The 14380-nt window shown below is 41.3% G+C and overlaps 1 protein-coding gene across 2 annotated transcripts in view; it reads right to left on the bottom strand.

Annotated features, from left to right (window-relative positions):
* Positions 1 to 14380, bottom strand: part of WDR73 (WD repeat domain 73) — a 114123-nt gene that overhangs the window by 14184 nt on the left and 85559 nt on the right. For both annotated transcript variants that reach the window (XM_053708743.1, XM_053708744.1), the window contains exon 7: positions 12551 to 12916. In XM_053708743.1, the coding sequence (XP_053564718.1) occupies positions 12551 to 12916 (366 nt within the window). The remainder of the gene's footprint in view (positions 1 to 12550; positions 12917 to 14380) is intronic.

The following is a 14380-nucleotide window of genomic DNA, read 5'->3' as shown; positions in this document are numbered from 1 at the left end:
CCAAGATGGCGTCCCTTGAATTCCAATTGGCTGATAGGATTCTATCAGCCAATCGGAATTAAGGTAGGAAAAATCCTATTGGCTGATGCGATCAGCCAATAGGATTGAAGTTCAATCCTATTGGCTGATCCAATCAGCCAATAGGATTGAGCTCGCATTCTATTGGCTGATTGCGACCTCAATCCTATTGGCTGATTGCATCAGCCAATAGGATTTTTCCTACCTTAATTCCGATTGGCTGATAGAATCCTATCAGCCAATCGGAATTCAAGGGACGCCATCTTGGATCACGTCATTTAAAGGAACCTTCATTCTTCGCTTGGACTTCGTTTGAAGAGGATGCTTCGCGTCGGCTGGATTGAAGATGGACCCGCTCCGCTCCGGATGGATGAAGATAGAAGATGCCGCCTGGATGAAGACTTCTGCCGGTCTGGAGGTCCTCTTCTGCCCGGATTGGATGAAGACTTCTGCCGGTCTGGAGGTCCACTTGTGCCCGGCTGGGTGAAGACGGCTCAAGGTAGGGTGATCTTCAAGGGGGTAGTGTTAGGTTTTATTAAGGGGGTATTGGGTGGGTTTTAGAGTAGAGTAGGGTTGGGTGTGTGGGTGGTGGTTTTTAATGTTGGGGGGGTATTGTATTTTTTTTTTTTTTTTACAGGTAAAAGAGCTAAATACTTTGGGGCAATGCCCCGCAAAAGGCCCTTTTAAGGGCTATTTGTAATTTAGTATAGGGTAGGGATTTTTATTGTTTTGGGGGGCTTTTTTATTTTATTAGGGGGATTAGAGTAGGTGTAATTCGTTTAAAAAAAATTTAATTATTTTTTTATTTTCTGTAATTTAGTGTTTGTTGTTTTTCGTACTTTAGTTTATTTAATTTAATTGTAATTAATTGTAGGTAGTTTAGGTAATTTATTTAATGATAGTGCAGTGTTAGGTGTAATTGTAACTTAGGTTAGGATTTATTTTACAGGTAAATTTGTTTTTATTTTAGCTAGGTAGTTATTAAATAGTTAATAGCTATTTAATAACTATTGTACCTAGTTAAAATATATACAAAGTTGCCTGTAAAATAAAAATAAATCCTAAAATAGCTACAATGTAACTATCTTATGGTTTATTTTATAGCTAAGTATTTAGTTTTCAATAGGAATAATTTATTTAATTGTATTTTTTTTTTTAAATTATATTTAAATTAGGGGGTGTTAGGGTTAGACTTAGGTTTAGGGGTTAATAACTTTATTATAGTGGCAGCGACGTTAGCGGCGGCAGATTAGGGGTTAATACATTTAATATAGTTGCGGCGACGTTGGGGGGGCAGATTATGGGCTAATAAATAAAATTTAGGTGTCGGCGATGTTGGGGGCATCAGATTAGTGGTTCATAAGTATAATGTAGGTGGCGGCCGTGTCTGGAGCGGCAGATTAGGGGTTAATAAGTGTAGGTAGGTGAAGGTGACATTGGGGGCGGCAGATTAGGGGTTCATTAGTATAATGTAGGTGGCAGCGGTGTCCGGAGCGGCAGATTAGGGGTTAATAATATAAAGCAGGTGTCGGCGATGTCGGGGCAGCAGATTAGGGGTTCATAAGTGTAAGATTAGGGGTGTTTAGACTCGGGGTTCATGTTAGGGTGTTAGGTGTAGACATAAATGTATTTTCCCCATAGGAATCAATGGGGCTGCGTTAGGAGCTGAACGCTGCTTTTTTGCAGGTGTTAGTTTTTTTTTTAGCCGATTCTGCCCCATTGATTCCTATGGGGAAATCGTGCATGAGCACGTTTAGCCACCTTACCGCTACCGTAAGCAACGCTGGTATTGAGGTGAGATGTGGAGCTAAATTTTGCTCTACGTTCACCTTTTTTTTTAAAAACCTGTAATACCAGCGTTGTCTTAAGGGACCGTTAAAAAAAACAAAATTTATGCTTACCTGATAAATTCCTTTCTCCTGTAGTGTGGTCAGTCCACGGGTCATCATTACTTCTGGGATATTAACTCCTCCCCAACAGGAAGTGCAAGAGGATTCACCCAGCAGAGCTGCTACATAGCTCCTCCCCTCTACGTCACCTCCAGTCATTCGACCAAGGACCAACGAGAAAGGAGAAGCCAAAGGGTGTAGTGGTGACTAGAGTATAATTCAATTTTTTTTTTACCTGCCATAAAAAACAGGGCGGGCCGTGGACTGACCACACTACAGGAGAAAGGAATTTATCAGGTAAGCATAAATTTTGTTTTCTCCTGTTAAGTGTGGTCAGTCCACGGGTCATCATTACTTCTGGGATACCAATACCAAAGCTAAAGTACACGGATGACGGGAGGGACAGGCAGGCTCTTTATACGGAAGGAACCACTGCCTGAAGAACCTTTCTCCCAAAAACAGCCTCCGAAGAAGCAAAAGTGTCAAATTTGTAAAATTTGGAAAAAGTATGAAGAGAAGACCAAGTTGCAGCCTTGCAAATCTGTTCAACAGAAGCCTCATTCTTAAAGGCCCAAGTGGAAGCCACAGCTCTAGTAGAATGTGCTGTAATTCTTTCAGGAGGCTGCTGTCCAGCAGTCTCATAGGCTAACCGTATTATGCTACGAAGCCAAAAAGAGAGAGAGGTAGCCGAAGCTTTTTGACCTCTCCTCTGACCAGAATAAACGACAAACAGGGAAGACGTTTGTCGAAAATCCTTAGTTGCCTGTAGATAAAATTTCAGGGCACGGACTACATCTAGATTGTGTAGCAGACGTTCCTTCTTCGAAGAAGGATTAGGACACAAAGATGGAACCACAATCTCTTGATTGATATTCCTGTTAGTGACCACCTTAGGTAGGAACCCAGGTTTAGTACGCAGAACTACCTTGTCTGAATGAAAAATCAGATAAGGAGAATCACAATGTAAGGCAGATAACTCAGAGACTCTTCGAGCCGAGGAAATCGCCATTAAAAACAGAACTTTCCAAGATAACAGCTTGATATCAATGGAATGAAGGGGTTCAAACGGAACACCCTGTAAAACATTAAGAACTAAGTTCAAACTCCATGGTGGAGCAACAGTTTTAAACACAGGCTTGATCCTAGCTAAAGCCTGACAAAAAGCTTGAACGTCCGGAACTTCTGACAGACGTTTGTGTAAAAGAATGGACAGAGCTGAAATCTGTCCCTTTAAGGAACTAGCGGATAAACCCTTTTCTAAACCTTCTTGTAGAAAAGACAATATTCTCGGAATCCTAACCTTACTCCATGAGTAACTCTTGGATTCGCACCAATATAAGTATTTGCGCCATATCTTATGGTAAATCTTTCTGGTAACAGGCTTCCTAGCCTGTATTAAGGTATCAATAACTGACTCAGAAAAACCACGTTTTGATAAAATCAAGCGTTCAATTTCCAAGCAGTCAGCTTCAGAGAAATTAGATTTTGATGTTTGAAGGGACCCTGGATCAGAAGGTCCTGTTTCAGAGGTAGAGACCAAGGTGGACAGGATGACATGTCCACTAGATCTGCATACCAAGTCCTGCGTGGCCATGCAGGCGCTATTAGAATCACTGATGCTCTCTCCTGTTTGATTCTGGCAATCAATCGAGGAAGCATCGGGAAGGGTGGAAACACATAAGCCATCCCGAAGGTCCAAGGTGCTGTCAAAGCATCAGAACCGCTCCCGGATCCCTGGATCTGGACCCGTAACGAGGAAGCTTGGCGTTCTGTCGAGACGCCATGAGATCTATCTCTGGTTTGCCCCAACGTCGAAGTATTTGGGCAAAGACCTCCGGATGAAGTTCCCACTCCCCCGGATGAAAAGTCTGACGACTTAAGAAATCCGCCTCCCAGTTCTCCACTCCCGGGATGTGGATTGCTGACAGGTGGCAAGAGTGAGACTCTGCCCAGCGAATTATCTTTGATACTTCCATCATTGCTAGGGAGCTTCTTGTCCCTCCCTGATGGTTGATGTAAGCTACAGTCGTGATGTTGTCCGACTGAAACCTGATGAACCCCCGAGTTGTTAACTGGGGCCAAGCCAGAAGGGCATTGAGAACTGCTCTCAATTCCAGAATGTTTATTGGTAGGAGACTCTCCTCCTGATTCCATTGTCCCTGAGCCTTCAGAGAATTCCAGACAGCGCCCCAACCTAGTAGGCTGGCGTCTGTTGTTACAATTGTCCAGTCCGGCCTGCTGAATGGCATCCCCCTGGACAGATGTGGCCGAGAAAGCCACCATAGAAGAGAATTTCTGGTCTCTTGATCCAGATTCAGAGTAGGGGACAAGTCTGAGTAATCCCCATTCCACTGACTTAGCATGCACAATTGCAGCGGTCTGAGATGTAGGCGTGCAAAGGGAACTATGTCCATTGCCGCTACCATTAAGCCGATCACTTCCATGCATTGAGCTACTGACGGGTGTTGAATGGAATGAAGGACACGGCATGCATTTTGAAGCTTTGTTAACCTGTCTTCTGTCAGGTAAATCTTAATTTCTACAGAATCTATAAGAGTCCCCAAGAAGGGAACTCTTGTGAGTGGAAAGAGAGAACTCTTCTTTTCGTTCACCTTCCATCCATGCGACCTTAGAAATGCCAGTACTAACTCTGTATGAGACTTGGCAGTTTGAAAGCTTGAAGCTTGTATCAGAATGTCGTCTAGGTACGGAGCTACCGAAATTCCTCGCGGTCTTAGTACCGCCAGAAGAGCACCGAATGGAAGAGCTACAAACTGGTAATGCCTGTCTAGAAAGGCAAACCTTAGATACCGGTAATGATCTTTGTGAATCGGTATGTGAAGGTAAGCATCCTTTAAATCCACTGTGGTCATGTACTGACCCTTTTGGATCATGGGTAAAATTGTCCGAATAGTTTCCATTTTGAACGATGGAACTCTTAGGAATTTGTTTAGGATCTTTAAATCCAAGATTGGCCTGAAAGTTCCCTCTTTTTTGGGAACCACAAACAGATTTGAGTAAAACCCTTGTCCTTGTTCCGACCGCGGAACCGGATGGATCACTCCCATTAATAAAAGATCTTGTACGCAGCGTAGAAACGCCTCTTTCTTTATTTGGTTTGTTGACAACCTTGACAGAAGAAATCTCCCTCTTGGGGGAGAGGATTTGAAGTCCAGAAGGTATCCCTGAGATATGATCTCTAACGCCCAGGGATCCTGGACATCTCTTGCCCAAGCCTGGGCGAAGAGAGAAAGTCTGCCCCCCACTAGATCCATTCCCGGATCGGGGGCCCTCAATTCATGCTGTCTTAGGGGCAGCAGCAGGTTTCCTGGCCTGCTTGCCCTTGTTCCAGGACTGGTTAGGTCTCCAGCCTTGTCTGTAGCGAGCAACAGCTCCTTCCTGTTTTGGTGCAGAGGAAGTTGATGCTGCTCCTGCTTTGAAATTACGAAAGGAACGAAAATTAGACTGTCTAGCCTTAGGTTTGGCTCTGTCTTGAAGCAGGGCATGGCCTTTACCTCCTGTAATGTCAGCGATAATTTCTTTCAACCAGGGCCCGAATAAGGTCTGCCCTTTGAAAGGTATATTAAGCAATTTAGATTTAGAAGTAACGTCAGCTGACCAGGATTTTAGCCACAGTGCTCTGCGCGCCTGAATGGCGAATCCGGAATTCTTAGCCGTAAGTTTAGTTAAATGTACTACGGCATCCGAAATAAATGAGTTAGCTAACTTAAGGGCTTTAAGCTTGTGTGTAATCTCATCTAATGGAGCTGATTCAAGTGTCTCTTCCAGAGACTCAAACCAAAATGCTGCTGCAGCCGTGACAGGCGCAATGCATGCAAGAGGTTGCAATATAAAACCTTGTTGAACAAACATTTTCTTAAGGTAACCCTCTAACTTTTTATCCATTGGATCTGAAAAGGCACAGCTATCCTCCACCGGGATAGTGGTACGCTTAGCTAAAGTAGAAACTGCTCCCTCCACCTTAGGGACCGTTTGCCATAAGTCCCGTGTGGTGGCGTCTATTGGAAACATCTTTCTAAATATCGGAGGGGGTGAGAACGGCACACAGGGTCTATCCCACTCCTTAGTAACAATTTCAGTAAGTCTCTTAGGTATAGGGAAAACGTCAGTACTCGACGGTACCGCAAAATATTTATCCAACCTACACATTTTCTCTGGTATTGCAACTGTGTTACAATCATTCAGAGCCGCTAACACCTCCCCTAGTAATACACAGAGGTTTTCCAGCTTAAATTTAAAATTTGAAATATCTGAATCCAGTTTGTTTGGATCAGAACCGTCACCCACAGAATGAAGCTCTCCGTCCTCATGTTCTGCAAATTGTGACGCAGTGTCTGACATGGCCCTAATATTATCAGCGCACTCTGTTCTCACCCCAGAGTGATCACGCTTACCTCTTAGTTCTGGTAATTTAGCCAAAACTTCAGTCATAACAGTAGCCATATCCTGTAATGTGATTTGTAATGGCCGCCCAGATGTACTCGGCGCTACAATATCACGCACCTCCCGAGCGGGAGATGCAGGTACTGACACGTGAGGCGAGTTAGTCGGCATAACTCTCCCCTCGTTGTTTGGTGAAATATGTTCAATTTGTACAGATTGACTTTTATTTAAAGTAGCATCAATGCAGTTAGTACATAAATTTCTATTGGGCTCCACTTTGGCTTTAGCACATATAGCACAGATATCTTCCTCTGAATCAGACATGTTTAACACACTAGCAAATAAACTAGCAACTTGGAAATACTTTTCAAGTAATTTACTATAATATGAAAACGTACTGTGCCTATAAGAAGCACAGAAAAAGTTATGACAGTTGAAAATTAATAAACTGAAAAGTTTTAGCATTAAATCTTTGTAAAAAACACAATTTTAGCAAAGGATTGCTCCCATTAGCAAAGGATAACTAACCCTGATAGCAGAAAAAAAATACAGAAATAAACGTTTTTTATCACAGTCAACTACAATCTCACAGCTCTGCTGTGAGTGATTACCTCCCTCAAAACAAGTTTTGAAGACCCCTGAGTTCTGTAGAGATAAACCGGATCATGCAGGGAAGACAATAAACTTCTGACTGAATTTTTTGATGCGTAGCAAAAGCGCCAAAAAAGGCCCCTCCCCCTCACACACAACAGTGAGAGAGATCAGTAAACTGTCATAAATTAAATAAAACGACTGCCAAGTGGAAAAAAATAGTGCCCAAAACATTTTTTCACCCAGTACCTCAGAAAATTAAACGATTTTACATGCCAGCAAAAAACGTTTAACATTAAATAAAGTGTTATTAAAAAGCCTGTTGCTAGTCCCTGCAAATTAGGCTAAAGTCTTATGCATACAGTATAATTCCAGTGAAGTGCCATTCCCCAGAATACTGAAGTGTAAAATATACATACATGACAGCCTGATACCAGTTGCTGCTACTGCATTTAAGGCTGAGTTTACATTATATCGGTATGGCAGAATTTTCTCATCAATTCCATTGTCAGAAAATAATAAGCTGCTACATACCTCTTTGCAGATTAATCTGCCCGCTGTCCCCTGATCTGAAGTTTACCTCTCCTCAGATGGCCGAGAAACAGCAATATGATCTTAACTACGCCGGCTAAAATCATAGAAAAAACTCAGGTAGATTCTTCTTCAAATTCTACCAGAGAAGGAATAACACACTCCGGTGCTATTATAAAATAACAAACTTTTGATTGAAGGTATGAAACTAAGTATAATCACCACAGTCCTCTCACACATCCTATCTATTCGTTGGGTGCAAGAGAATGACTGGGGGTGACGTAGAGGGGAGGAGCTATGTAGCAGCTCTGCTGGGTGAATCCTCTTGCACTTCCTGTTGGGGAGGAGTTAATATCCCAGAAGTAATGATGACCCGTGGACTGACCACACTTAACAGGAGAAAAAAAAGGCTCGTTATCAATGCAAGCCTTACCGACAAAAACTCGTAATCTACCCGAAAGTTATACGTTCCATATGTTTCATTTAGCTTAACCCCACTAGCTATCCTAAATATGTCTGACATTTAGTGATGTTGTGTCTCTAATACTAAAGCTTAGAGGGACGATAGTCATTTTCAATTGTTTGTTAAAAAAAAGTTATTTAACCCCTTCGCTACTGGGAATTTCAAAGAAGAATTTTTAGCATTTTTGCTATCGCTATCTTTAAACAGAAATAGAGCCTTGTTTTTGTTTTTTTATTTACATGTCAAAACTATACACACACACACATATATATATATATATATATATATATCCATCCAAGAAGAGAGAAAGCACTCACTAGTCTTTTTTCAATAAGTAGTAACTTTTATTCAGCATTTAAGATCCATAACGTTTCGGGCACCGTCTAGTCCCTTTGTTAAATGGCAGTCAAAAAACACCCAGTATACCTTAACACCAAACCCACATCCCTTATATACCCCACTACTCATTAAAACTAATGATACTTAGCCATAAACCCTGCTGCCCCTTGCTAAGGTTGCACCGCCGTGATGTCATCAAGATGCATCGCGCCCTGATTCGTCCGGTTACACAGACGTGGGGGGAGTTGAGTCCAACAGCTGGCTGTCAAAACAAAGCAACTACCGATCATGTTATTGTATATTGTTAAGATCGTACACATACTTATTACAAGGTGTTAAGATGAATAATATCTGGTATACTAACATCATTCTTACAAGTCATGGGGCATAGTTAAGGTCTAAGTTGTTTCAGTTAGTGGACGGTGATTAAAAGCAACACTAACACTGATCACAAAGAATTACTATTTACAGACTCTATATAATGCAATTCTTATTACAACATTGGGCATTATCTTGCTTCAAGTGTCAAAAGGAGTATGGTAGTTTTTTGATAGAGAGGGTCATGATGGTTGATGTTACTTCGCTATAGTATATAGCAACCGATCTTGTGCTTGGATTTGTACTAGGGGAATATCTCCTACTCTGTGTAAGGGCACATATCCTTTCTGACATATCAGTAGGTATTCCCTAGTTTCATATCTGGATATATATGGGTAGCAAATGATTTTATTCTTGCTCAGTCATTTTTTAGAGAGGCTAGTGATAAAAAGGGCTAAAATCCATCTGTGTATTCAGGCCTCTTGGTGTCATGGGATCAAGCATGAAGATCCACTTTGTTTCTCTTCTTAGTAGAGCCTTGGATCTATCACCTCCCCTGAGCATGGGTGGAATTTGATCAATAAGCATGGTCCTGATGCTGGATACACCATGTTTCTTCTGGCAGAAATGGCGTGCCACTGGCTGTTCAGAGTCGCCTTTTTCAATAGCCTTTCTGATCGCTGCTCTATGATTGGCCATGCGATCTCTGAATGATGTCACCGTCTTGCCCACATAGAGCAAGGAACATGGACATATAAGAATATATATCACATGATCACTTGTACAAGACAATCGATGATTGATTTTAAATCTCTTGTTAGAATAGGGATGCTGAGCATACTGTTGCATGTGACGCAATCGCCACTGTGAAAGCAACCTTTCTTGCCCGTTTTCAGCCATTTTGTTTTCTGGTAGCACTTCACCGGATCAGATTTAACCAGTATGTCATGAAGGTTACGTGCACGTCTATATTCCATCCTCGGGGGGTTTGAGTGCTGGAATGGTAAGAATTTATCCATTTTAATTCCCAGCTTTGCCTCATTGAGGTATCCAGTGCCCCATGTGATGTGTCAAATGTGGTTACAACATTTATCCTTTCCGATTGTGGTGTTGTTACCATTTTCTTGATCAGTTAATCTTGGGTCTTTCCCAAGACCAGCTCTTTGGTATTTTGCACCAATTTATCATCATAGTCTCTCAGTTGTAATTTGTCATCCATGATGTCCAGTTGTTCCCGCATCACAGACTCCTCTGTATTATTTCTTACGACTCTGGTGAGCTGAGAGGTGACTATCCCCCGTTTCTGATGTGTAGGATGGCAACTCTGTGCCTCTAACGAGGAATTCCTGTCTGTAGGCTTTGTATTCAGGTCTAAAAGGTGAATGCTATCATTTGAGAATTCTAGTTTGAATTTTATAGGAGACCATTAAGGTTTGAGACCCATGTTTCCAGACCATCCACATTACCCCGCCAAACTAAAAACACATTGTCGATGTAACGAATGTAAAAGATAACCTCCTTACATTCAGATAAAGACATGATAGTATTTTCGTACCATGCCATGTATATGTTCGCGTAGGTGGGCGCCATATTTGAGCCCATGTCAGTACCTGAGATCTGCAAATAGAAAGCTGATTCAAATTTAAAGTAATTCTTCTCCAAATAAAATTACATTAACTCTATTAAGAATTCGATGAGTGGACCTACATAATGTTCAGAGTTGGCAATCATAGACCGGACAGCTTGCATCATGAGGTATCGAGGTGTACAGGCTGTCCACGTCCATGGTGACCAATATATCACCCTCACTCAACCAGTCAGCTGACTTCAACGTGGCAATAAAACTTGGGGCATCCCTAAGATACAAAACCATACTCTTTACAACTGGTTGAAGAAAATAGTCTACGAATGTAGCTATATTTGAGAAGAGGGAGTCCCTAGCAGAGAAGATAGGTCTCCCTGGGGGATTAACCAATGTTTTATGTACTTTTGGTAGTAGGTACAACACTGGTATCTTTGGAAAATCAGTAGTCAAATATGTCAGCTTCGTATGCAGATCTCAAGTACTGATTGATACTTTTATTGAATGTCTGGGTTGGATTACCTCTTAGTTTAATATATGTTGAAGTATCTGATAATTGGTGCTGGGCTTCATCTCAATATTGCAAATCCATGACAACAATGCCACCGCCTTTGTCAGCAGGGCATATGATGATGTTGTCATTATTTAAGCTTAGAATGGCTTTCTGTTCTCCATCATTCGGTGACATCATTCAGAGATCGCATGGTCAATCATAGATCAGCAATCAGAAAGGCGATTGAAAAAAGCGACTCTGGACAGCCAGTGGCACGCCATTTCTGCCAGAAGAAACATGGTGTATCCAGCATCCGGACCATGCTTATTGATCACATTCCACCCATGTTCAGGGGAGGTGATAGAGCCAAGGCTCTACTAAGAAGAGAAACAAAGTGGATCTTCATGTGTAATACCATGACACCAAGAGGCCTGAATACACAGATGGATTTTAGCCCTTTTTATCACTAGTCTCTCTAATAAATGACTGAGCAAGAATAAAATCATTCGCTACCCATTTATATCCAGATATGAAACTAGGGGATACCTACTTATGTCAGAAAGGGTATGTGCCCTTACACATAGTAGGAGATCTTCCCCTAGTACAAATCCAAGCACACTTGACACTTGAAGCGATATAGTGTCCATTGTGTTGCAATATGAATTGCAGTATATAGAGCCTGTAAATAGTAAATCTTTGGGATCAGTGTTAGTGTTGATTTTAATCACATCTGTGTTACCTTACCGTCCTCTAACTGAAACAGCTTAGCCATTAACTATGCCCCATGACTTGTAAGGATGATGTTAGTATACCAGATATTATTCATCTTAACATTTTGTAATAAGTATGTGTATGATCTTAACAATATACAATAACATAATCAGTAGTTGCTTTGTTTTGACAGCCAGCTGTTGGACTCAACTCCTCCAACGTCTGTGTAACCGGACAAAACAGGGCGCGCTGCGTCTTGATGACTTCACAGTGGAACGACAGTAGCGAGGATGCGAGTGGCAGCAGGGTTTATGGCTAAGTATCATTAGTTTTAATGAGTAGTGGGGTATATAAGGGATGTGGGTTTGGTGTTAGGGTTTTTTGACTGCCATTTGACAAAGGGACCGGACCGGTGTCCGAAACGTTATGGATTTTAAATGCTGAATAAAAGTTACTTCTTATTGAAAAAAGACCAGTGAGTGCTTTCTCTCTTCTTGGATATGAATATTTCTCTGAAAGCACCTTGGCATAGATGATCTGAGGAGTGTATATATATATATATATTTTTTTTTTATTTTTATTTTTAAAGTAGACAACCCAAGTTATTGATCTAGGCCCATTTTGGTATATTTCATTCCACCATTTTGCTGCCAAATGCAATAATGTATAAAAAAAATATTTACATGCCGCTTGTGCAGTTATAAACATAAATGGATGTAAAAGCTTCACTGGGATCCCCTTTGTTCAAAATTAGCAGACATATATGGCTTTGCCATTGCTCTCTGGTAATTAGAAGGCCACTAATTGTAGCTGCGCACCACTATTTTGAAATTCATGGCAGTGAAGGAGTTAGTTAATATTTGCGTCTAGTGTAGAGATTACCCTTCCACCTGACACCTCCCACGCCCTGATCCATCCTAAACAGCTGTCCCCCATACTCCTCGCGACCCAAAAATATTAAGATACAGAGTGCATTACATAAAATACATGTATATCCAATATGTTGTATATTCCATGTATGAAATATTTTGATCCTTGATGAAGCATAATTATCAAAGCAAAAATGTTCACACATGCATTAATTATTATTTCTATGGAAAAATTTCCCATAGTCTGTGTGAAAAATCACAAACTTGTTATGCAATTGTCCTAAACTAGACAATTTGTAAAGTTAAGGTCAGCAATAAGAGTGTGGGATTATGGGTAGTTACCTGAGACAGAGATACAGTTATCCAATACAGGCGCCCATCTAACGCACAGAAAATGGTTTGTAGGGGCTGGATCAGAAAACTTGAGTTTAGCACATTTCAGTGGTTCACTGAGGTCCCGCGAGTCTGTGACGGTCACATGCCCTTCAGAGGAAAGGCTTGCAATATGGCAACTGGTCTCTGGCAACCCAGGCTTCACAGCCGCACACCACTGGACAGAAGATAGTGAAGCTGGCGCTACACAACCCTCCGCACAAACCTGGGGCTGGCGAACATCTGCAATGTACTGGCGTCCATTCACACAGCACAAGTGGAAGGTGTTACAATCCAAGAACGAAAGAGTGCCGATAGCATCACTACTTGTTACACCTAAGCAGGACAACATAATACAAATGCTTTAGCAAAACTTATTAACATTTTCAAAATAAATTGTATATTTTACATTATTAGTTAGTCAATGCCCTGATACAAAATAGCTAACATAAAATAAGCTCTATATATGCAACAAGGTCACATGGTCAGGCAAAGGCTTCCATATCCCTTATGGGAAAATTAGCAATGTGCATTCGGGTGCTTCGTTAGGATACAAATGCAGAAGGCGGGGTCTGCTCATGGCATTCAGAGACGGATTTCTTCTTCTGAAAGATCAACACATTAAGTCCGTGCAAATCCAGATCATAGAATGTTACACTTTCACATGAAGAAATCATGCTCTGAAAAGAGCCGAACGCCACGAGTCTTCTTGTGAATTCGGATCCTAACGAATGATCCAAGTGCATATCCCTAGTAAAAATCCAACATGTATCTATTGTTAAAGGGACGTTGTACACTAGACTGTTCTTTACATAAATGTTTTGTAGATGATCCATTTAAACAGCCCATATGGGAGTGCTTTTGTAACAATGTACAGTTTTGCTTAATTTTTTTTTTAGAACGTGCTGATTTTCAGACTCTTAACCAAGCCTCAGTGTCAGATGTATACTGATGTCTACAGATTCCTGCTGGCTCCTGTTTATGTTATCTGTTATTTCATATGCAGGGAAGAGGGGAGTGTCTGCTGTTCCTTTTTTCCCAGCCACTTTCACTGGGTGTCCCAGCCTAAACTCATCAACAGTGCTAAACTGAGATTCTAAGCAAGATTTTAAAAGGTTTTATACTGGAGGTTAGGGAAATAATTAATTTGGCCCCATCAATTTTTTTTCGGGTTCTAAGAAGTGTAGCAAGTTGATGTTCTATATAGGCACTCACAAGATAAATATAATCACAAGCATTGTCCAGTGTAGACTCCCATTATGCACTGCTTGGATAGATGTCACTTTTTATTCAGTTCCAGAATGATCCCTTCACTTGGCACTCACTAGACACAGCTGTGTATGTCTATTGTGGTCTACAGCTTCTACCAAGCACTACTTCTTAGGTAAATGTCACTTGCACTTTCTATTATATCCAGTTCCAGATCATTAACTCTCTTCAAGTGGCCCCCAGGGGAGAAGAACACTTAGTCAGTGGCCCCCGAATACAATGAGCTTGATACCCCTGATCTAAAGCAATATGCTATATAGCTTTTTTCTTAACGGGACTGTAAAGTCAATATTAACCTTTCATGGTTCAAGACAGAGCATACACTTTTTAACAACTATGCAATTTACTTTTATTATCAAATTTACTTCATTCTCTTAGTACCCTTTGTTGAAAAACATACCTAGGTAGGCTCCCAATGCACTATTGGGAGCTAGCTGTTGAATGTTGCACATATACATATCTCTGGTACTTGGCTCACCAGATGTATGCAGCTATCTCACAGTAGTGCATAACTTCTCCTGAGCCTATGAT

Source organism: Bombina bombina, chromosome 3, assembly GCF_027579735.1.
Source record: "Bombina bombina isolate aBomBom1 chromosome 3, aBomBom1.pri, whole genome shotgun sequence".
NCBI lineage: Eukaryota > Metazoa > Chordata > Amphibia > Anura > Bombinatoridae > Bombina > Bombina bombina.
This window is presented reverse-complemented; position numbering and strand designations above follow the sequence as displayed.